The sequence below is a fragment of the Coregonus lavaretus genome, assembly GCF_964263955.1.
Source record: "Coregonus lavaretus genome assembly, chromosome: 9".
Classification (NCBI taxonomy): Eukaryota; Metazoa; Chordata; class Actinopteri; order Salmoniformes; family Salmonidae; genus Coregonus; species Coregonus lavaretus.
Window position 1 is genome coordinate 37726501 of NC_139996.1, and position 25308 is coordinate 37751808.

Consider the following 25308-nt stretch of genomic DNA (forward strand, 5'->3'; position numbering starts at 1 on the left):
ACCTAGTGCGTCTTTACCACAATGCCCTTTCTAGTTTGTAATTTCCCTAACATTATCTCCGTTTTCACTCTTTAACTGCCTAAGAGATAATGCCAACAAAAGCATTTCAGTTAGTCTGGCAGTTTGGCCCCTTAAACAGACTACCTCAGCGAAAAGCATCACTAGAGGGCGTAAAAGCTTCGGTCTCGCATTTAGCAGCATCCTGTGGGGTGGATTTGTGACGCTGTCATGAAAGGAAAGAATCTCAATTGTATAATCCTCGCGTCCTCTCTACTCGCTTCCTCAAACACCCATTGGATGAGAAAGCCAGAGGCCCCACCCCTCTGACCTTTTCCAATGGGTTTTGAGAAGGAGGTGAGGAGAGAGGACGCGAGAGGCACTTGAGATTCTCCCCTGGATGCTTTCTACTCAAATCCTTTATACACAGAGTTGCGTTTACACAGCACAGAGCACACACGCTTCTCTGTGTCAGCCAAGGCAGCGTCGTGTCTTTGCGCTAAAGGAGGGCCTCAGACAGGATCATAGACATTGAATAGAAAAACTACGCAAGGAGAGACACAGACAACAAGAGAAAAGCTGTGACCCCACAGGAGCGAGCAATGTCAAGTTTAAAGAAAAGAAGTTCGAATTCGTCAGTCGACCGGGATGTGGAAGACAAGGAGGTTACGGAGAATATGCTCTCTCCGGCCGGAGGGGAGAATGGAAACTCGAGCCGAACAGGTAGCGCACCGGGAAGCCCGGACAAGGTTTCCGTACCCGGGGAAGATAAGGTTGTCCTAGAGAGAACTATTACCCTGGTGAACGGCGTAGCTATCATTGTGGGTACCATTATCGGCTCCGGTATCTTTGTGACCCCGACTGGAGTGGTAAAGGAAGCCGGGTCAGTCGGACTGTCCCTTGTGGTTTGGGCAGTGTGTGGAGTGTTCTCAACCATAGGTGCCCTGTGCTATGCTGAGCTGGGCACCACTATTTCCAAATCAGGTGGAGACTATGCTTACATACTTGAAGTGTATGGGTCCCTGCCGGCTTTCCTGAAATTGTGGATCGAGTTGCTCATCATCCGGCCATCATCGCAGTACATTGTCGCTTACGTCTTCGCTACCTACCTCCTCAAGCCCATTTTCCCTGACTGCCCAGTGCCCGAGAATGGGGCGAAGCTGATAGCCTGTCTTTGCATCTGTAAGTATCCAAGCTGATGCAATTCACTATTACCAAACTAAGCGCGACTAGAAGTTGGAACTGTTGTAGTCTACACGCTGCATCCTCCTTTACGCATCCCACTGGGCACACACTGGTTGAATGAACGTTTGTTTCCACTTCATTTCAATGAAATTACTTTGAACCAACGTGGAATAGACGTTGAATTGACGTCTGTGCCCAGTGGGATGGCGCCATATCAGGATATCGTAGTATGCACATGCTGGAAGGTAGCCTACTGCAGCACTGTTCTCTTGGCAGCGCGCACGAGACTCACCCAAATGGAAACACTGGGTGTAGGCTACTGTTGAATGGCACTGTTGAAAAAATACCGCGTTATTTCGTCATCTTTGGTTAGTAGGCCTATAGAGTCAGTCCCCCGCTCTGCGCATCATCACCCACGCGCCATAATGTATGATCAAGCTCAAATGGAAATTGTATTTCTCTTCAGATAACTCATTATTAATAATGACAATAATAAAATAAGATAAATTATACAAATAAAATACAAATATGAAACATCTACAATAGATTATTTTGATCTCATATATGCAAATTCAATTAATTTAGCCACTTGTCTCATGCACATTGCATTACACTATTGTGCGTGCTATAAACAACAGGTCATTTCCATGTGGTCCTCTGTAGCTCAATTGGTAGAGCATGGCGCTTGTAACGCCAGGGTAGTGGGTTCGATCCCCGGGACCTCCCATACGTAAAATTGTTTGCGCAAATGACTGTAAATCGCTTTGGATAAAAGCGTCTGCTAAATGGCATATTATTATGTAAAAGGACCCATGAGCACCAACGTGAAGTTCATAGCAGCATGTCAAATGAAAGCTAAGAGTCTATATTTGAGGGAAATTAAGCCATAGATACATTTTTCAACAATTTCCCATCATACAAATTAGGCACAAGTAATGGCTTTGATTTCTGGTCAAACAGATGGAAAGGGGGTCTTAGAAAACATCCAGACTACCAGAAAAAGTATTTACTTCATGTTTACAACAATCATGTTGAAGTAAAGACCCCTGCCATCTCATATCAACACTTGAAATGATTTGCCTTCTGTAAGTTTAAGAAACATTGCCTTGTAATGCTGTTAACAAAACCCCACATATTTTCTAATTTCTCTCCCTCATGAGGATTTACATATTTATTTATTTTTTGAGGAGGGAGGATAATGAAAGTTCACAGAAGTAACAGGTAAAGGTAGACCTACCAATTAGTTATAGTGTTTTTACTGGTATTCATTTTTGTTACCAAATCGGTAACAGAATTACCAAAAAATCTGTAACGGAATTACTGCAATTGAATTGGCTACAATGACAAATCATAGTAGTCACAAACCACAGGGTCACCTGCTACTGTCCTCCCTTCCACTGGCATACTGTTATGTTCAGCTCATAACTGTTTTCTCTCTGTGTCTGGTGGTCAAAGCCAGAGTGTGAAGCAGTCTGGACAATCCCTCCCTCTCTCTCTGCCTCTCTCTTCTCTCTCTCTCTCCAGTTAAAGATGCAGTCTTAGCATATGAATTGCACCCCCAAAAAAGGACGTAACATATCATACGAAATGGATGACGTAGTACACAATTGGATGACATAGCACACAAAATATGGGGACCTGTTTTGGCTTGTGAGCACCACTTTCAAAACTACTGGCTGAAATGATGAGACGTTTCCAACTGCAGATTATGTGCGCTGACGCCGCCTGCTCTGTGAAGCACATGCGTGTACGTTCGTCTCCGATGGTATTTTTACATCTCAGTTCGTATGTACACACGCAACCTTACCTCACTATGTGATCCAGGGCGTCAGTGTGCTACGCACATACCAGTCGGTGCAGTAGCTCTGGTCCAGGGTGTTATATTGTTGCGTTAGTATCGCAGTGGTTGAACTTGAGAGAGTTAGCTAGCTAGCACTACAACCAAGAAATCCCCATTGCTTGTGCTTTAGCTGTCACCTTGATAATTTGGCTACACTGGCTAGCTAGCTGAGAAGCATCCAGCTGCGATTATGAGCGCTGACGGCGCCGGGTCCGTGAACCTCAGCGCATGCACGTGCATCTCAGAGGGTATATTTGCATCTCAGATGGTACTGTATGTGCGCATGCAACCTGTAGATGTTTGTTGGTCGCATGTATCGCTTGAGGCAGTAGCTTTGTTCCAGGGCATCAAATCAAATTTGATTGGTCGCATACACATTTAGCAGATGTTATTGTGGGTGTATTGAAATGCTTGGATTCCTAGCTCCAACAGTGCAGTAATATCTAACAACACACAACAATACACACAAATCTAAAAAGTAAAATAATGGAATTTAGAAATATTAGGACGAGCAATGTTGGAGTCCGGAGTATAAATATACAGTGCATTCGGAAAGTATTCAGACCCCTTGACTTTTTCCACATTTTGTTACGTTACAGCCTTACTCTAAAATTGATTAAATAAAAAAAATCCTCATCTATCTACACACGATACCCCATAATGACAAAATGAAAACAGGTATTTAGACATTTTTGCAAATTTATTAAAGAAAATAAACAGAAATACCTTCTTTACATAAGTATTCTGACCCATTGCTATGAGACTCGAAATTGAGCTCAGGTGCATCCTGTTTCAATTGATCATCCTTGAGATGTTTCTACAGCTTGATTGGAGTCCACCTGGGGTAAATTCAATTGATTGGAAATGATAGAGCTCCGAGACAGGATTGTGTCGAGGCACAGATCTGGGGAAGGGTACCAAAAATGTCTGCAGCATTGAAGGTCCCCAAGAACACAGTGGCCTCCATCATTCTTAAATGGAAGAAGTTTGGAACCACCAAAACTCTTCCTAGAGCTGGCCGCCCAGCCAAACTGAGCAATTGGGGGAGAAGGGCCTTGGTCAGGGAGGTGACCAAGAACTCGATGGTCACTCTGACAGAGCTCCTCTGTGGAGATGGGAGAACCAACATGAACCTCTCTGGTCTGATGAAACCAAGATTGAACTATTTGGCCTAAATGCCAAGCGTCACATCTGGAGGAAACCTGGCACTATCCCTACAGTGAAGCATGGTGGTGGCAGCATCATGTTGTGGGGATGATTTTCAGCGGCAGGGACTGGGAGACTAGTCAGGATTGAGGGAAAGATGAACGGAGCAAAGTACAGAAAGATCCTTGATGAAAACCTGCTCCAGAGCACTTTGACATTGAACATCTAATATTCAAATCATATTGTAAAAGCAGGTGAGCTGGTTCTACTCTTTTTGGCAATTCTGATGGAAAACTGAGCGTAACATGTCATCCCTGTTACCCATAGATAGACAGGCTAGAAATGTTTTAACAAGTACATTTTTTTGTGATGCTGGCGTTTAATAGCCCCTCCCTGTTGCACACAACAAGCTTCCATTCCCTCTGTCACATGGCTGATTCAAGCTGAAGTCGTCAACCCTTTTACTGTCAACCCTTTTACTTTATAGGCAGTTACTATAGCATTTCTTATTTATTTAACCTCTTGAGATGGGGGAAAAAGTGTTTTTTATTAAGTTGAAAATTAAGTCTGTCATCTCTTTATGACAGAATGTACCATTTTTGTGAAATAAAACATTTTTTCCCCAACCAAGTTACACTACTCAAAAGGCACCTAATTGGTGGAACTACTCAGTACAGATCAGGGACCTTGACGGGTGTAAATCCACTTCACTTACTGTAGTGCAATAACCAAAAGAGATTGTTACAAACTCAAGGTGTCATTATATAGGTGACACCCCATTCTTTCTGCAGACATCTTTGAATCTTCAATTTGGAGCAGATATCTACCAGAGTTTTTTGAAAACGTGGTCGCATAAAAAACTGAGGGAGGTTTTACCGTAATTCTGTTACCAAACTTTGCATCTGCACAGTTCTTCCAATAAATGTGTTTATGTGTAAATTGTTCAAAGTAGTCCTTATGCATAAGAGTTGTATGGTTTGTTAAACTTTCAAAATAGTATTTTTTTTGGCATACATTTTAAAGTGATAAATCGGAGTCTCAGCGTAATTCCGTTAATGTGGAATTGCCCAATAGTAATTAAACTTGACAAAGCATGTCACCCACTCATTTATGTTCAATATCAGTGTGATGAAGGGATGTTTTACATTTTGACACTATCCTGTTATGACTTTGTTGATATCAAATGCTCTGGTATGCAAATAAACAATCTTGTGTTCTCCAAATAACCAATTAGGTTTTTTAGGCCTGCCCTACACATTCAGTAAGAGGTTCTATAATAGTTTTTGTGAATCAGGTGGCGCTGGTAAATACGTTAATGTAGGCTAGTCTCTAACAGGCATGGCTGTTGTGTTGGATAGGAGTTAGCCAGTTGGGATTATGGGTGGATTAGTTTGAGTTTTGACTAATTAGCCAACAATTAACTCCACATTGTGGAGTTCGCTGGTCATCTCAAACAGACTTTTCTTTATTTCTGGTCTCCCATTCCCACTCTCTGTTAGACTTTTGCCCCTCTCGCACCCCTCTCTCTCACAGCATACATTTCTCTGTTTGGGGTATGAATGGCTGATATTAAGGTGCAGGAATGTATGTGACTATTGTGTGTTTGTATGTGTGTGTGTGTGTGTTCGTGCCTGTATTCTTTTTTTAAATGATAATAATATGAAATTCTAGTATGCAGATGCAGGAAACGGGTGATCAAATAGGTGATACCTACAAAGAATGTACATTCAAACCCTGCCATGTTCCTCTTTCTGCATCTAACCCAATGAGGGTTTTGGACATTGTGTGATCAGTGTTCATTACCTCTTCCCAGTGGATGTTGAATACCAGACCTAACGGTACCATCTGTCAATGCATTTTGCAATGTGAAATGTGTGGGCAGCGGCAGCAGAAGCGGCAGGGGTATACAGTAGGGCTGTGGTATTGTAGAGGCTGAATTCAAGCCAGGATCATGGCTGCTCCTGCCTGGTGGAAAAAGCTCTCACAGACTCTGTGAGTGAATGTTGTACGGTTCAGTACCTGCGCTAGTCTCTAATCCCTATTCTAAGTGTGTAATCCCCAACAGTGACCACATGATAGAAACTGAGATCAGGGCTCAGCCAGGCCAAGGCAGATGTATAGATAAAGAGACAAGATTGAAGCCAATATGTTGTTAGTCCAGTCTGCTTATTCTGGTCTTGGTGGTTGACAGGGTCAGTCTGGATAACCAAGCTACTCTTATCCACATTTGCTGGTCCATGTAACTTTGTTAATCTATTGAGTTGTTGTGCTAGGCTACAGGGTTTGTCTGACCGACTGTGTGAGTTATTGTTCCAGTGACCTATTTATTTAGTGTTTTGTAGTTATTAGGTCGCTGTGCTTTAGTTGAGTGTATACTGTAGGTCCCAGTAGTGAGGTTTTACACAGTGACCCCCTGGCTGGCTGTGTATGGCTTCTTTAGGGGGTTGTGGGGGAAACCTCAGTCTCAGTCCATGTGGTGTGTTTAGGAGGCTGAGACTAGTGCCTTGGTTAATCCCTTTGCCCTGATCCCACAGGCAACAGGACTGCTCTGCTCTCTCATTCTCACTCTCAGCGGGAGTGTGTGTTTTCGTGTTTATGTACCATTCTTCCCAGTCTATACTGTACTCTCCCACACAGGCCCTCTTTGTGTTGTGGGTCCACACAGAAGCTGTTGTGTTCCCTATTGTTGCCTGGGCTGGTTTACGGCTTATGGTGCTTTGAAGTGTTTGTTAGTTAATCACTTTTTTGGGGAGTCCGGAGGACAGGGAGAGGAGGCTGGGGGACAGGGAGGGGAGGCTGGGGGACAGGGAGGGGAGGGTGGGGGACAGGGAGGGGAGGCTGGGGGATAGGGAGGGGAGGGTGGCTGTGGGGGGCTTGATTTTATTCCCTCGAATCTGTTTACTAGGTCTCTGAACGATTCCCCCCTCTGTGCCACATGACACACCACACAGTAGTCCGGCGAACTGATCACATACACAATGGGGGCTGGGGTTTCCCAACCCTAGTTTCAGGGTCCTGCTGTGTGTGCTGAGTGGAATCTACACTAACATTTAGTACCTTTAGCAACATTTATTGAGTTTACAAAAGGAGGGAGAATTATTCCTTTTTTAGACAGTAGTCAAAAATAGAAAGGAATAACTCACAAACTCTGTTTCTCTCTTCCCCTAGTGCTGTTGACTGCTATAAACTGCTACAGTGTGAAGGCAGCCACGCGGGTCCAGGATGCCTTCGCAGCTGCCAAGCTCCTTGCCTTGGGCCTCATCATCATTGTGGGCTTTGTGGAGATTGGCAAAGGTAAGATACAGCCATTACAGGAGGAGGTACACAGTGAAAACCAAACAGACAAGACATAATGGGTCAGGAAAGGAATTCAGGGCCGATAACAATGAACAGGAAGTGGCGGGGCCTCTTGGCTTTCATGGCCAATAAGCTGTTTCAGCTAAAAAAATAAAAAATATTGAGGAAATCTGTTCCCTAGTATTCCCTCAAATAAAAAAAGAGACATAGGTGACCGTTTCTCAATGTAATCAAGGTATGAAAATATTGGTCTTTTCAAGTACAATCTCTTTTTGGGCTTAGTTGCGGTCAATTTGCAGTGTACAAATTATAATAATAATTGTCCCCCCCCCCCCCCCCCCACCATTCTCTCCACCAAAAATCGGCCCGCAGCTGAATCTAGTTGCCTACCCCTGCCCTAGAGAGTGATCCCACTGGGCACAGACATCAGTTGAATGTATAGTTTTGATTTGGTTGAGTTGTCAGCTAAAGTGAATTCAACATGAAATCAACAAAACATTTCACCATGTCATTGGATTTAGGTTAAAAGTCACGTGGAAACAATGTTGATTCAACCAGTTTTTGCCCAGAGGGATGTCACTGTTTTTACCCGAGAGAGTAGTAGTCTTCTTCCTGTTGACTAGCAGAAAACCTCATGCATACACAATAAATTAAGCTGTGTTTTATGCATTATCATGATTGATTGAGTTCATTGATTGATTTTATTTCAGTTTCATACACTAATTGGTGCCCAGCCCACATGGGCTTATAAGACACTATGGGCTGTATTTCCTGCTGGCATTAAGGCGGCGCAGGTGTCAAATGCACGTCAGTTTGCAATTTCGTCATGTAAAAACTGGCACACTGGCATTTTCCAGCCCTAACGCCAGGACCGGCAATTTACCTGTCTAACATCAGCTGGGAGGAGTGGAAATATTTGAGGTGTGTCCTTAAAAAGTGCTAATTTCAGGCAGCGCTGATAAGGATATTTAAGACCAACCAAAAGCTAGTTTTAGCGGTAACGTAGTTGGTTATGGTATGAATTTTGACAGCGGAAACATAGCCTATCCAGCCGTGACTCACAGTGCCCCATATCTTGAAGAATCATGTGCACAAAATATGAAACAAAATTACATACAATAAAACATATTCATGGCAAGTACAGCTACCATTTTGTAACATGATACAAACAATATATTTCTTCTTCTCCCCCAGAAGGGGCTTATGGGCCACCTTGAAGTCCCCCAGTCAGACTGATTTTAATTATGTTATAATTAAAGGTATCGTTGAAGTGCAACGAATTGCACTTTTTAAGACCTCTGTCCTGGAGACGCCTGAGATTTTGTAACCTGATGTTATACTGTAGCAAGTTAGCAACTGAGAATTTCTTTACAGAAGTGTGTGGTCAGTGCATGGGGGCAAATTAGTGATTTAAGCTACTAAACAGCTTACAGAGAGGTGCCACCCTTCTTACCAGAGGCAAGCCCCCCTCTTTCAGTGTACCAAGACTGCAATGTCTAAGGTGCATCAATTTGCACCGCTGCTCAGGGAACCATTTCTGAGACTAACCTTTCTCAGGTAACCCTGTGCCCTAAGGGGCCAGATCCCCTCTCTTGGGTGAATATGTGTAGTCATGGCCTGCTGTGTAGCCATGGCTGGTCCTGGGCCCTTCTTGTTGACCTCCTTGTTTTCACAGCTCTTCCCCCTCTCCTGGTTGCCCCCAGTATTTTCAATGTCTGTGGCCTCTCCCCTGTGACCTGGGCCATGGCCGTGACTCTAGTCTAGGGATCACATATGGAATTTGGGCTGGCTGGGGCTGAAGCTGTGGCCGGGTGGATGTGATCGGCCCTGCGGAGCGGTGGAGCGACAGAGGTCAGGTTGGCTCTGGCTTAACTGTTCCGCAGTCAGAACTGCTGACTGTGGTGTGGCATGCCCAGAACACTGCCTGGGATTGTTCTCCATTCAGAACTGGAGCCCAGACAAAGGGAGAGATGGAGAGACTAGGGAAAGAGAGGGAGAACGAGACACCAAGATTTGCATTGACTCCTGGCAGGCTTTACTGGCAGGCTGTACTGGCATGAACCAGACCAGCAGCAGCCATTCTTCTGGAAGAGCCAATGACTTAGTGAAGCGTAAGCTTGCCTGAATGAATCAGTCAGTCGATGGAGGTTGCCCCCAGGGTCACTCAGGGCAAAATGTAGACAATTTGATGATATTGATTGTAGAATGAGGCATTGAGAGCTTTGAGTCAATATTTGTAGAATATGATTGTGTCTGAATTGGGAGAGTTACCATCATGTGAAATCCTGTGTTTTTGGTGGAGTACATCTAATGACTATGTTTGAAGTGGTAGAAAGGAGTATATTTGGATACATCTGATTTCGAGCTGGTGAAGTGTATGAGAGTTTCTTAGCATGCCAGAGAAGTACCGAGTCCCCTTTTGAAGCACCAGACTAGATTCAATATACCATAACATTGGTGGTGTACTTACATATATTTTTGTTAGACATTATAATATGGCTAGGTGGATTCAAGACTAGCAATAATTCAGAGATAAATACAATATATAACTCTGTGTTCCTGTCTTCAATACAGCAGCCCCACTCTCCTCCCCTCCATCCACATGGCTCTTGCAGTGGTCACATACAGACGGATGGTAGGTTCTGTGAGGGGGGAAATATATTTTAATAAAGAAGAACTATGTGTCTGCAAGGTCGATATGGTATTGCAGCGGAGGGGTGGGAGTTGGGTGAGGGGTTTATGTCAGATGGGCGTTTTCTATTGATGGATTTGTCAATTAATCTCTTGCATGCCCAAATGAGCATAGAACAACACTGTTTACTGTCCGCTAAGTTCTCACAAAAAGAAAATATTTTAACACTTAACTGTTGTACTTTTTTTCTAGGACTGATCTTTCAAATAGAGGCAATTTGTTTATAGAGGTTTTATTTGCGATGATCATGGTAGTGGTTGTCTTTAGTTGAATGCACTAACTGTAAGAACATCTGCTAAATTATTTAAGTGTGTCTGTCTGTCTATATCTGTCTGTCGGTGATACTAGTTTTATTGCCCTGTGACTGACTCAGTGTTGTGAAATATCACTATATTGAGTTATTAGGGTCCTCCTGCCAGCTCAGGGCTGTTGTATGGAGGAGGCTCTTCCTGAGCTGGTCTGCTCTGGTCTGGTCTGGTCTGGGTGGGACTCCACTGGGTGGGAGAGATAAATCTAACCACAGAGATCAAATTAACGCTCCACTTGTCTTTGTCTTCTGTTCTTAACTGAGAGACATCCTCACTTCAGTGCATTTTAAAATGCCTGTTGTCTACACCAGACCGTCGCCTAGGGTTAACGGATGAAGTGTACGATTCTGGGTCTTTCCTTCATTTGGTAATAGGCTCTACCAGGTTAATGCTAACAGGATTGTTACAAAAATAATCTGATTAGGCTACTCCAATGATCAAGTTCCTTTTCAATCCAAAACATTTTTGTTTGTCTTTGGGAGCCAGTCCTTAGTCCTCTGTAGGGACATTCCTTGTCTGCGTGTCTCTATGGCATCTCTATGTCTCCGTTTGAAAACAAGATTCTCCCCTTGGCTTCTAATGAAAGAGGCAGCCCAGCCTTGGTTTTGCCATCACATGTTTTCTGCTGGTTCAGTTGAAGGTACGGTAGTCAGTAGTGTAGCAGGATCTCTCAATGCTTTATTTACAACCTGACCATGCTGCTGTGACCGACTTTAACCCCTCCCCAAACACAACACAGATGCCCACCTCCCACCTGGTCTACCATGGCCAATCATATAAGGCTTACCTGTTTCTACCTGTCAAGCACCTGATTAAAAGGTTAGGCCAGATATGTGCTATGCAGTCCACCAGTTGCTGTTTATACACTGATATTGTATTAAGACGTTTTAAACTACTAGGCCATTGTTTTGTTATCTTGACCAAATAATGAAGTTGGTCCAAACTAGGAGAACCTGGAGCTGGAGATTGCTTGCTTGTAGGCCAAGCCATTATCTCTCTTGACAAAGAAATGGGAAGAGGTGGATTCAGAGCTTAGCCTTACCTGAGGGGCGGTTGTTAATGTAAATTAACTAGTGATAAAGATGGGGGTAAATAGTAAAGACACTCCTGGGGTCTTACTTAAGCCTAAATGTCAATGCTTCTTCCCATACAGCCCTCATGTCAAATAGACAACTTCTGTACCTGTTTCTTAATGCAAATCAGAATTAAACTGAAGTGTCAAATGAGGATTGACAGATAGCTGTTTCTATTCCAGACAGATTAGCGGAGCACAGAGCCACGAGGGCCATCGCTCACTGACCAGGGCGTGATTTAAACTATGTAATCTGATAGGACGACGTGGCAGTCCTGTTTGTTTTTGTTCCACCGTATAACTCAGAAATACAGGTTAGGCAGCAGCTACAACCAACCTTCACTATATCAGAACAACCCTGTGTCTCCCCTTGGCTGGTGTGACAGAATATTCAGTGCCTTCAGAAAGTATTCACACCCCTTGACTTTTTCCACATTTTGTTGTGTTACAGCCTGAATTTAAAATGGATTAAATTGTGATTTTGTGTCACTAGTCTACACACAACACCCCATAATGTCAAAGTGGAATTATGTTTTTAGAAATGTTTACAAAGTAAAATACCCCTTGAGTCAATAAGTATTCAATCCCTTTGTTATGGCAAGCCTAAATAAGTTCAGGAGTGAAAATGTGCTTAACAAGTCATATAATAAGTTGCATGGACTCATTCTGTGTGCAATAATAGTGTTTAACATGATTTTTGAATGACTATCTCATCTCTACCCCACACATACAATTATCTGTAAGGTCCCTCAGTCGAGCAGTGAATTTCAAACACAGATTCAAACACAAAGACCAGGGAGGTTTTTCAATGCCTCGCAAAGAAGAGCACCTATTGGTAGATGGGTAAAAATAAAACAATTGAATATCCCTTTGAGCATGGTGAAGTTATTAATTACACTGTGGATGGTGTATCAATACACCCAGTCACTACAAAGATACAGTCATCCTTCCTAACTCAGTTGCCGGAGAGGAAGGAAACCGCTCAGGGATTTCACCATGAGGCCAATGGTGACTTTAAAACAGTTCGAATTTAATGGCTGTGATAGGAGAACAGAGGATGGATCAATAACATTGTAGTTACTCCACAATACTAACCTAATTGACAGAGTGAAAAGAAGGGAGCCTGTACAGAATATAAATATTCCAAAACATGCATACTGTTTGTAACAAGGCACTGAAGTAATACTGCAAGAAATGTGGCTAAGCAATTAACTTTTTGTCCTGAATACAAAGTGTTATGTTTGGGGCAAATCCAATACAACACATTACTGAGTAACACTCTCCATATTTTCAAGCATAGTGGTGGCTGCATCATGTTATGGGTGTGCTTGTAATCGTTAAGGACTGGTTCGTTTTTCAGGATAAAAAAGAAACGAAAGGGAGCTAAGCACAGGCAAAATCCTAGAGGAAAACCTTGTTCAGTCTGCTTGAAACCCGGTTCAGTCTGATGATTTCACCTTTCAGCAGGACAATAACCTAAAACACATGGCCAAATCTACACTGAAGTTGTTTACCAAGAAGACCGTTAATGTTCCTGAGTGGCCTAGTTACAGTTTTGTCTTAAACCGGCTTGAAAATCTATGGCAAGACTTGAAAATGGGTGTCTAGCAATGATCAACAACCAACTTGACAGAGCTTGAAGAATTTTTAAAAGAATAATGTGCAAATATTGTACAATCCAGGTGTGCAAAGCTCTTAGAGACTTACCCAGAAAGACTCACAGCTGTAATTGCTGCCAAAGGTGCTTCTACAAAGTTTTGACTCAGGGGTGTGAATACTTACACTACCAGTCAAAAGTTTGGACACACCTACTCATTCAAGGGTTTTTCTTTATTTTTCACGTTGTAGAATAATAGTGAAGACATCAAAACTATGAAATAACACATGTGGAATCATGTAGTAACCAAAAAAGTGTTAAACAAATCAAAATATATGTTATATTTGAGATTCTTCAAATAGCCACCCTTTGCCTTGATGACAGCTTTGCACACTCTTAGCATTCTCTCAACCAGCTTCATGAGGTAGTCACCTGGAATGGATTTCAATTAACAGGTGTTCTTAAAAGTTAATATGTGGAATTTCTTTCCTTCTTAATGCGTTTGAGCCAATCAGTTGTGTTGTGACAAGGTAGGTGGGGGGGGGGGGGTATACAGAAGATAGCCCTATTTTGTAAAAGACCAAGTCCATATTATGGCAAGAACAGCTCAAATAAGCAAAGAGAAACGACAGTCCATCATTACTTTAAGACATGAAGGTCAGTCAATATGGAAAGTTTCAAGAACTTTGAAAGTTTCTTCAAGTGCAGTCGCAAAAACCATCAAGCACTATGATGAAACTGGCTCTCACGAGGACAACCACAGGATTGGAAGACCCAGAGTTACCTTTGCTGCAGACGATAAGTTCATTAGAGTTACCAGCCTCAGAAATTGCAGGCCAAATAAATGCTTCACAGAGTTCAAGTAACAGACACATCTCAACATCAACTGTTCAGAGGAGACTGTGTGAATCAGGCCTTCATGGTTGAATTGCTGCAAAGAAACCACTACTAAAGGTCACCAATAAGAAGAAGAGACTTGCTTGGACCAGTGGAAATGTGTCCTTTTGGTCTGGAGTCCAAATTTGAGATTTTTGGTTCCAACCGCCGTGTCTTTGCATGAACGTATGATCTCAGCATGTGTAGTTCCCACCATAAAACATGGAGGAGGAGGTGTTATGGTGTGGGGGTGCTTTGCTGGTGACACTGTCTGTGATCTATTTAGAATTCAAGGCACACTTAACCTGCATGGCTACCACAGCATTCTGCAGTGATACACCATCCCATCTGGTTTGGGTTTAGTGGCTGTGTAAGGGCTATTTGACCAAGAAGGAGAGTGATGGAGTGCTGCATCAGATTACCTGGCCTCCACAATCCCCCGACCTCAACCCAATTGAGATGGTTTGGGATGAGTCGGACCGCAGAGTGAAGGAAAAGCAGCCAACAAGTGCTCAGCATATGTGGGAACTCCTTCAAGACTGTTGGAAAAGCATTCCAGGTGAAGCTGATTGAGAGAATGCCAAGAGTGTCCAAAGCTGTCATCAAGGGTGGCTATTTGAAGAATCTAGAATATAAAATATATTTTGATTTGTTTAACACTTTTTTGGTTACTACATGATTCCAAATGTGTTATTTCATAATTCTGATGTCTTCACTATTATTCTACAATGTAAGAAATAGTAAAAATAAAGAAAAACCCTTGAATGAGTAGGTGTGTCCAAACTTTTGACTGGTACTGTGTGTAAATGAGATACTTCTGTATTTAATTTTCAATACATTTGCAAAAATGTTTTCACCTTGTCATTATGGGGTATTGTGTGTAGATGGGTGAGAAAATCATATATTTAATCAATTTTGAATTCAGGCTGTAACACAACAAATTGTGAAATAAATCAAGGGGTATGAATACTTTCTAAAAGCACTATATGTACACTGTGCTGGCCATCAGTGGTTGCGTTTACACAGGCAGCCCAATTCTGATATTATTTTCATTCATTATCTTTTGACCAATCAAACTCAGCCCTTGTGTCCTCTTACTGGTACTATTCCACAGTCATCTACTACTCAGTAGGAGTTCCTGAAAATATTAGGATTGTGGTTTGGGGGCATGCATCTTCTATGCCTACCGCCCTGGACATGATGATCTAATCAATTTCTGATCTGATGGGATGTGGCAGCCATCTTTTTTATATATTCCCTTGTATAAACTCAGGAATACAGGCAGTATACCAGGTATGACCCCATTTTATTATGTCAACTCATCACCGCGCCTCTTTGGCAGCATGTGTGTGAAAGTACTAGCTGTCTTTGTGTCTGTTAACTATCCCACAGCTATAGAGAACACTCTAATGGAGTGAGTCAGAGATCTAATCTCTGTCAGAAAGGTGCAGGTAAAAGTTTACAAGAGGACAGCTCTTTTAGGGTAATCTAATGTTTCACTGGTTTGAATTAATTAACCTTTATTCATCAAACAGGGATACACTCCGTGATGTGTACACCTGAAATTGCTTGAGAAACTTGAGATACACGCACATATCACAGAGGACTTGACATGGACCAACAACACCACCACTCTTGTCAAGAGGGCGCAACAGCGTCTCTACTTCCTAAGGCGGCTGAAGAAATTCGGCATGTCACCCTGAGTCCTCTACAAATAGTACCGCTGCACCATCGAGAGCGTCCTGACTGGTGGCATCACGGCCTGGTACGGGAAATGCTCCGTCCACGACCGCAAGGCCCTCCAGCGGGTGGTGAAGACGACCCAGTACATCACTGGGAACATGCTCCCACCCATCCAGGACATCTACTCGAAACGGTGCCTGTGAAAGGCCCGCAGTATCAAGGACCCCGAACACCCCAGCTATGAGTTGTTCTGTCCCTTACCATCTAGCAGACGGTATCGGAGCATGAGGTCTGATACCAACATGCTCAGAGACCATTTCTATCTACAAGCCATCAGACTGCTGAACACTTGAACTGAACTGACCACCTGCACTGACTCTCCGCACTTTAGCACACATGCACTTACTCACACACACCTACACAGATTGTGTATATATATATATATATATATATGTGTGTGTGTGTGTGTGTATATATGTATATATATATATATATATATATATATGTATATATATATATATATGTATATATATATATATATATATGTATATATATATATATATATATATATATATATATATATATATATATATATATATATATATAGATAGATAGATAGATAGATAGATAGACAAACATACATTCATGCTACACATACATCACAACTGATGCTACCAGACTCTTATTATTATTATTGCTAAATACTGCACAATTTAAACATTTGCCCCCAATCCCCCCTTCCTCAAAACACGTGTAAATATTGGACTATAAATTATACTTATGCTAAAATGTTTATTCTACTGAGCTATTTACTTGGTTCGTATTCTTATCTTTTATTATTTCTTATTGTTATTGCATTATCGAGAAGGAACCTGCAAGTAAGCATTTAATTGGACGGTGTATACCATGTGTATATTCTACATATGACTAATACAACTTGAAACATACAGCTCACCCATACATACACTGTGTGTCTGAAAGATGTGGTGTGTTCACAGTGGTAGCTCCCATTCAGACAAACTGCCTCAGGGCTCATCTGCTCTCTGCAGAGTTATGTCTGCTGGTAATACTCCGTTTATACAGGGCTATTTGGCCTCTGGGGCCCGCCTGACCCATTGTCTGCCGGTCTCCCTGCCTGACCCTAAGGCCACTGCATCCCTCCCTCTGCCTGGTACTGCAGTCATGTGAATAACTGATGGCAGGCTCCTGAGGCTTGACTGGGGCGGTCGGTGGGTCACATGAGCTGAGGCCAAGACTTGGCCTCTCATGACTCTTTTCAGTCAGTCATCTACCCAGACACACACTCACACACACAGCCTCTCACCTTTCCATCACCATCAATCTCAAGGCATTCAGAAACCTGTGTGTATATGTTGTGTGTGGAGAGCAGCCAATACGCTGTTGGGATGTTGGATGCTTGACAAAGCAATTCCTAGCAGAGCCACAGATAGATCTATACTGAGTGTACAAAACATTAGGAACACCTGCTCTTTCCATGACATAGACTGTCCAGGTGAATCCAGGTGAAGGCTATGATCCCCTATTGATGTCACTTGTTAAATCCACTTCAATCAGTGTAGATGAAGGGGAGGAGACAGGTTAAAGAAATATTTTTAAACCTTGAGACAATTGAGACATGGATTGTGTATGTGTGCCATTCACAGGGTGAATGGGCAAGACAAAATATTTAAGTGCCTTTGAACGGGATATGGTAGTAGGTGCTAGGCACACCGGTTTGTTTCAAGAACTACAACGCTGCTGGGTTTTTCACGCTCAACAGTTTCCCGTGTGTATCAAGAATGGTCCACCACCCAAAAGACAGCCAGCCAACTTGACACAACTGTGGGAAGCATTGGAGTCAACATGGCCCAGCATCCCTGTGGAATGCATTCAACACTTTGTAGAGTCCATGCCCGACGAATTGAGGCTGTTCTGAGGGCAAAAGGGGGTGCAACTCAATATTAGGAAGGAGTTCCTAATGTTTTGTACACTCCGTGTATATAGGACTCTGGTTACCTATGAATTTGTCTCATAGAGTTTCAGTGTACTAGTTGACATTGCACAACCCTGGAAAGATCCTTTCCATGTTGGGGTGTCATGCAGGCTTTAGCAGGCTTTAGGGTTGGAGTTGGGGGACAATAAAGGTGGAAGGTCATGGTCCTACATGAAGAGGGACAGGTGGTTTCTCACGGCCCAGTGCTGGTCCTGGTTAACCATGGGCCTCTGTCTGAAACAACACACTGGGAGTTGTTTGTTCAGAGGATGTCTGGCTCTTTGGGCCGGCTGGTACTCCTGGAATGTCCATCCCTTGTGCCCCCCCTCAGGCACACGCTCCACATATTTGTCTTGTTTTCCATTTAATAAAACTGCCATTCTACCCCCCTGAGTTGTGGATTTACTGACATGCACCACATGCTCACAGACTTTTGATCTAGCTCTGAATTATATTACGGTGGTATTTTGACAGGGTATATTTGTCTAGTCTTCCGCTATTTTAACTTTCTCATGTTAATCTTAGTTTTCATGGTTCAATTATGTTATCTTGTGTTTCATCATTACAGGGCCCTGCTCTGACACAATTCACAGGGCTGCTGATTCTGTCCACTTTTTGGTCAATAATTCAGTGTCAACTTTGGACTTACCTTTCCAATTCTTTCTTTCCTTCTTCCAGGTGACACAGTCAACCTCCTACCAGAAAATTCTTTCAAGAATTCAAATTACGACTTTGGGAATATTGGTCTAGCCCTGTACAGTGGTCTGTTTGCCTATGGAGGGTGGTAAGTACAGAGAACTTGACTGACACATCCAGGACTATTGAACACTAGGCCAGCATTTTGTCCTCCACGTAATCCCATTGTAAACCCCCTCTTAGGAGGGCTGACCAATTAAGAACTCTACTAAGTGAGCATGGTGCTCAGTTTTCTACTTCTAACACTCCCTCTTTCCCCGTTTCTCTCCCTCTTCCCTCTCCTCCCTGGTCTTTTTAGCACTGTGTATTAGATGTTTTGTTGCTCTATGGGACATGAAAATGACTGTATGATTGAATACTTTATCCTCATTCTCCCTTAATGAAATCACAGCCTGTCTACAATAGATGTACACACAGTGTTCTGTTCTGTCTGTAACCACGTTTCCATCCACAGTTTTTATGGCAGTAAAGTCATCCCGTATAAAAAAAAGAATCACGACAGCTGTGATGGAAACAGGAAGTTTCGGTATCATTTTATAAATGCCGACAAATAATTTGTTTATTCGACATGGTGGGATCTTTTTGTGTCTGTAAAATGTATTATGCGAGAAATGGAAACGCCATTTCATAACCATTGTATCAAAGTAAACGCGATGATATGGTGTGTGGTCCTCCCACTACGACTCGGGAAACCATGCAGTTTATTAGGCTACAGATGAAATAAGTTACAGTTGAAGTCGGAAGTTTACATACACCTTAGCCAAATACATTTAAACTCAGTTTTTCACAATTCCTGACATTTAATCCTAGTAAAAAATTCCCTTTCTTAGGTCAGTTAGGATCACCACTTTATTTTAAGAATGTGAAATATCAGAATAATAGTAGAGTGATTTATTTCAGCTTTTATTTCTTTCATCACATTCCCAGTGGGTCAGAAGTTTACATACACTCAATTAGTATTTGGTAGCATTGCCTTTAAATGGTTTAACTTGGATCAAACGTTTCAGGTAGCCTTCCACAAGCTTCCCACAATAAGTTGGGTGAATTTTGGCCCGTTCCTCCTGACAGAGCTGGTGTAACTGAGTCAGGTTTGTAGGCCTCCTTGCTCGCACACGCTTTTTCAGTTCTGCCCACACATTTTCTATAGGATTGAGGTCAGGGCTTTGTGATGGCCACTCCAATACATTGACTTTGTTGTCCTTAAGCCATTTTGCCACAACTTTGGAAGTATGCTTGGGGTCATTGTCCATTTGGAAGACCCATTTGCGACCAAGCTTTAACTTCCTGACTGATGTCTTGATGTTGCTTCAATATATCCACATCATTTTCCTTCCTCATGATGCCATCTATTTTGTGAAGTGCACCAGTCCTTCCTGCAGCAAAGCACCCCCACAGCATGATGCTGCCACCCCCGTGCTTCACGGTTGGGATGGTGTTCTTCGGCTTGCAAGCGTCCCCCTTTTTCCTAACGATGGTCATTATGGCCAAACAGTTCTATTTTTGTTTCATCAGACCAGAGGACATTTTTCCAAAAAGTACGATCTTTGTCCCCATGTGCAGTTGCAAACCGTAGTCTGGCTTTTTTATGGCGGTTTTGGAGCAGTGGCTTCTTCCTTGCTGAGCGGCCTTTCAGGTTATGTTGATATGTGGTCCTCTGTAGCTCAGCTGGTAGAGCACGGCGCTTGTAACGCCAAGGTAGTGGGTTGGATCCCCGGGACCACCCATACACAAAAATGTATGCACGCATGACTGTAAGTCGCTTTGGATAAAAGCGTCTGCTAAATGGCATATTACTATTATTATTATATTATTATATAGGACTCGTTTTACTGTGGATATAGATACTTTTGTACCTGTTTCCTCCAGCATCTTCACAAGGTCCTTTGCTGTTGTTCTGGGATTGATTTGCACTTTTCGCACCAAAGTACGTTCATCTCTAGGAGACAGAACGCGTCTCCTTCCTGAGCGGTATGACGGCTGCGTGGCCCCATGGTGTTTATACTTGCGTACTATTGTTTGTACAGATGAACGCGGTACCTTCAGGCGTTTGGAAATTGCTCCCAAGGATGAACCAGGTCTTGGCTGATTTCTTTTGATTTTCCCATGATGTCAAGCAAAGAGGCACTGAGTTTGAAGGTAGGCCTTGAAATACATCCATAGGTACACCTCCAATTGACTCAAATGATGTCAATTAGCCTATCAGAAGCTTCTAAAGCCATGACATCATTTTCTGGAATTTTCCAAGCTGTTTAAAGGCACAGTCAACTTAGTGTATATAAACTTCTGACCCACTGGAATTGTGATACAGTGAATTATAAGTGAAATAATCTGTCTGTAAACAATTGTTGGAAAAATGACTTGTGTCATGCACAAAGTAGATGTCCTAACCGACTTGCCAAAACTATAGTTTGTTAACAAGAAATTTGTGGAGTGGTTGAAAAACGAGTTTTAATGACTCCAACCTAAGTGTATGTAAACTTCCGACTTCAACTGTATGATGAACTTCACAGGATCTTGATGCTCCTTTCCAATAAATATCAAGAGTCTTAGTCTGGTGTCATGATGATCGATGCTTGACTGCCGTCTTTGACAAATAAAAATATTCTCGCTCTTATCCATAATAATCTCATCATGTAGACTAACCTACCTGTATCTGTGAGCTGTTGGTTAGAGTGCACATGCCAAGACCAGAGTAGGCCCGTTTGCTATTTAATTCAACAGTTTTTGTGACAAAACTATCGGTAGAGTTTAAAATGCGATGGAAACACACCAATGGTGGAAAAATTCGCATATTGTCTTTATGCAGATTCTATAATATTTGCATGAAAATCTGTCGCCAATTGGATGGAAACCTAAACCATGTCATCCTTATCTTGCAGGAATTACTTGAACTTTGTTACAGAAGAAATGATTGAACCTTACAAGTGAGTGTCAACTCTATTCTATGTTCCCTGTAACATGCTATAGGTCAAGAATGACTCCCTATGAATTAAAAATAATTACTGGTACATGCATGTTTTATGTTAGCACGATTCCTTTGTCAGTCCGTATTAAAGTTAGAATTACATGAGATTTTCTTCCGACGTAGGTATACAAAGGAGGTATAATGTCAGAGCTGAAGAGTTTAACTGTGCGTAACCCTCACTGCCCCCTCTCCCACAGGAACCTGCCTCGTGCAATCATCATATCCCTTCCCATCGTCACTGTTGTCTACGTACTAACTAACCTGGCCTACTTCACTACTCTGAGCCCAGATGAGATGCTCAGCTCTGAGGCTGTGGCTGTGGTGAGTTCTCCCCCAGACCACAACATGCAGTGTGCACATACCGTACCCTCTATGTTCCCTTAAGCATACTCAATCTCCGGCTAGAAATCCATCGCTGTGTGTCTCTGTACACACAGCCCAGTGACTGATAGATAGACAGTTTGCTGATATTATTTGTCTGTTTCTGTGTCTGTCCTTCAGGACTTTGGAAACTACCACCTGGGCCCCATGGCTTGGATCATCCCTGTGTTTGTGGGACTGTCCTGTTTCGGCTCCGTCAATGGCTCTCTCTTTACATCATCCAGGTCACACACACTGTTTCATTCACACACACCAACTATGAGTATGCTCCACTTTGGTTTGTGTGTATGTAGAATTACTATAACCCCTGTCCTCTCTGTCAGGTTGTTCTTTGTGGGCTCAAGAGAAGGCCACCTACCCAGTCTGCTGTCCATGATCCACCCCAACTTGCTGACCCCTCTGCCCTCACTCATCTTCACAGTACGTACACAAACCTACCTCTAACCAGGGGCTTCTCAAAACCACCCCACCACCAAGGGCTCTCATCATTCAACAAGTAAAACATATTGGAAGTCAAACATTGATCCTGAGGTTTGAGGCTCAGTATTATTGTCATATTTGCTATTTTCCATGGCTGTCGTTGATAGTCACTGCTGTGTGCTACATTCACAAACCTCTCACACTTCCCTTTCTCCTTCACAGTGCCTGATGACGCTGCTGTACGCCTTCTCCAACGACATCTTCTCCGTCATCAACTTCTTCAGTTTCTTCAACTGGCTCTGTATTGCCATGGCGATCATCGGCATGATGTGGCTGCGCTACAAGAAACCTGAGCTGGAACGACCAATCAAGGTGAGAATATGTGTAATGTCTCTAACCTGTTATCAACTGATCAGGCACCAGAGAGAGAGAAGGGAGAGGGAGAAAGAGAGAATGGAAAAAGGAGCTGGAACTGGTTACTTGGAGGCGTAGGCTGCAGTGTGACCTGCCATGGGCATGAGCTGCTGGCTAGTGAAGGTAGAGTAGCATGTGCACTGATACAGTCGCCCTGGGACTGTTGGGCACACAGAGCCCCTTTGTGCAACTGTAGGTCCTCTGCCTGCCCCCAAAATGGACCCCTAATGGCCTGAAACAATCTGCCTGGTTGACATAGCGATGTGTTAATGAGGGGAGTGGCCGAGAGAGGCAGTGAAGTGAAAGAGGCCATCGCTGCACAGTGCTGGTGGTCAGATGGATCTATCTATCTATTTACCACATAAATCTGTCATGTGTGTTTGGGACTGGGTCTGGGACAGAGGACCCTATAGTGGCCTGCTCTGTGCCACCATAGAGGAGGGGGTGGAGTTTTTTTTAACACTGTTAATTCAATTCTCAGTCTTTGAATATCTCTCACTCATATACACACTCGCTGGTACTCATTAAGTTTGTGTGGCTCAACATCACACAGCCTTTGGCAGCCTCTGAAAAGATGGCAATTGATTACTGGTCTGATGCTCCACATGCAGCTGGATGTGAGTCAGTGTTCTGATCACAGTGTGACCAAGAGCACAAACACTCTCCCTCTCTCTCTAGTCCTCTGGATGAACGCCATTTGGTTAGTCAGCATTTCACCTCTAACCCTTGTCAGAACTTTAACCTTAGGCATTTACCTCCAGTAAACCTGATGAAAAGCAGTATTTGCTGATGAAAGCATTCTCTATTTTTTAAATATTGGATTTTAAATATTATATTTAGTATATAAAGATGCTTTGCCAATTACTGTCATACAATTTCACATTATTTTACTATTTCAATTTCCTCTATGGGTTTAGTTTGAATCCAGTCATTCTCTGTGTATTTTGTTAGCGGGAGTTTCAATGTGGTTGTCTGTCCTGGTTTATTTATTCAGTATCCCATTGAAACGTTTCCCCCAGGTGAATATCCTTCTGCCGATCAGCTTCGTCCTGGCTTGTATGTTCCTTATTGTGGTGTCCATCTGGAAAACCCCTGTGGAGTGTGCCATCGGCTTTGGCATCATTGCCACGGGAATCCCAGTCTACTTCATTGGTGTTTGGTGGCAAAACAAGCCCAAATGGCTCCTTCAATTAATCTGTAAGTTTTACTTATGAATTGCTTCACTGTACTCTATTGATCTATCTTCATGATGTAGTCTGTTTCTGATTATACAGTGATTTATAACTGACGGTGTGTATTTCTGTCTCTCTCTCCAGTCTCTTCCACGGCGCTGTGCCAGAAGATGATGGAGGTGGTACCACAGGAGTCCTAAAGAGGAGATAAAGCGACGAAGCCCCTCGACACGGAAAACCCAGTGATCGCTCATCTACCCTGCACCCCTACCCCTGAACCCAGTGATCGCTCATCTACCCTGCACCCCTACCCCTGAACCCAGTGATCGCTCATCTACCCTGCACCCCTACCCCTGAACCCAGTGATCGCTCATCTACCCTGCACCCCTACCCCTGAACCCAGTGTACCCCTTAACTCATCCCCTATTAATGTGTTCTTCAAGCACTCTCCAATCATTCCCCCTGATCTCCTAGTGTTGTAGTGAAGGAGAGACATGCTGCAGACTGGTGTACCCGTCAGAGCCCCTCTTTCATTCCTCCGTACCAGGCAGGGACCACGGCCAACTCCACCCTGCCCATAGGCTGTTTGAAGTGCTGGGATATCTTCAGACAGGTTTTCACTGTAAAGTATCAGTTTTAAAGGGCCAGTGCAGTCAAAAACATGGTTTTCCTGTGTTTTAGATTTCCATACTACGAGGTTGGAATAATACTGTGAAATTGTGAAAATGATCATAATGCCCATTTCGTGTAAGAGCTATTTGAAAAGACTACCTGAAATGTCTGCCTGTTTTGGTGGGATGGAGCTTTGGCCTGCCTGGTAAATTAGTTACTAGTCCAATAAGAGAGTTCCAAACCTCTCTGCCAATAACAGCTAGTTTTCAGTATTCCCCTCCCCACTCAGACCACTCCCAGTCAGTCCTAGAAAAATTCTTGTTTGAGAAATTGTATTTTGCTAAGAAGCCATTTTTGTTTCTTTTTTCCAATTTTGATTGAAAACAATCACAGTAAACTTAATTGTTACCCAGAAATATAATATAAAAACGGCTGCATTGGACCTGTAAAGATTTTGTTGATTTGTATTTTTGAATATCTTTGTACTCTTATCCAACCATGACCCACAAATGTTGTTTTTATAAGGATGATGTTACTTTTATTTTTCATATTTGAGTTGCAGAGAAATGTCCTCTGGTTTAAACTATTATTTCACTGAGGGTTTGGCATCCGTGTGTTCATGTTGTTGCAATCTGTGCTTTCATGCAGTTGTGATGGACATTTGTGACCTGGCTTTTTGCCAATTCCTTGTAGGCCAAAGCTAGAACTTTTGTTCAGATTTTCATGGTAGACTCACTGTTTCTCAGTAATTCTGCCATTACCCAGTCAGGGAGTCAACTGCTTCCCAGTAGGGCATCATCTCTGTCTGTTACCATGGCTTCTATTTCAGCACCTTACAGGGGGGGAGTATTAATGTATTTGTAAAGAATAGCCAAACATGAAGGACCCACAAATAACCTTTGCTTATACTAGTGCCTCTGATGAAGCCAAGGCTATTCAGTTCCCCAACTACAGACACAGAA

General features: G+C 42.9%; 1 protein-coding gene across 1 annotated transcript; it reads left to right on the forward strand.

Moving 5' to 3' along the window:
• Nucleotides 1–431: 431 nt before the first annotated feature.
• LOC311134437 (large neutral amino acids transporter small subunit 1-like) lies at nucleotides 432–25019 on the forward strand. Its single transcript, XM_084168118.1, has 10 exons — nucleotides 432–1179; nucleotides 7337–7462; nucleotides 18365–18470; nucleotides 21262–21306; nucleotides 21545–21668; nucleotides 21849–21952; nucleotides 22052–22148; nucleotides 22371–22520; nucleotides 23582–23759; nucleotides 23879–25019. The coding sequence occupies exons 1-10, from the start codon at nucleotides 600–602 to the stop codon at nucleotides 23932–23934; spliced, it is 1566 nt and encodes a 521-aa protein (XP_084024244.1). The 5' UTR covers nucleotides 432–599; the 3' UTR covers nucleotides 23935–25019.
• Nucleotides 25020–25308: the final 289 nt, after the last annotated feature.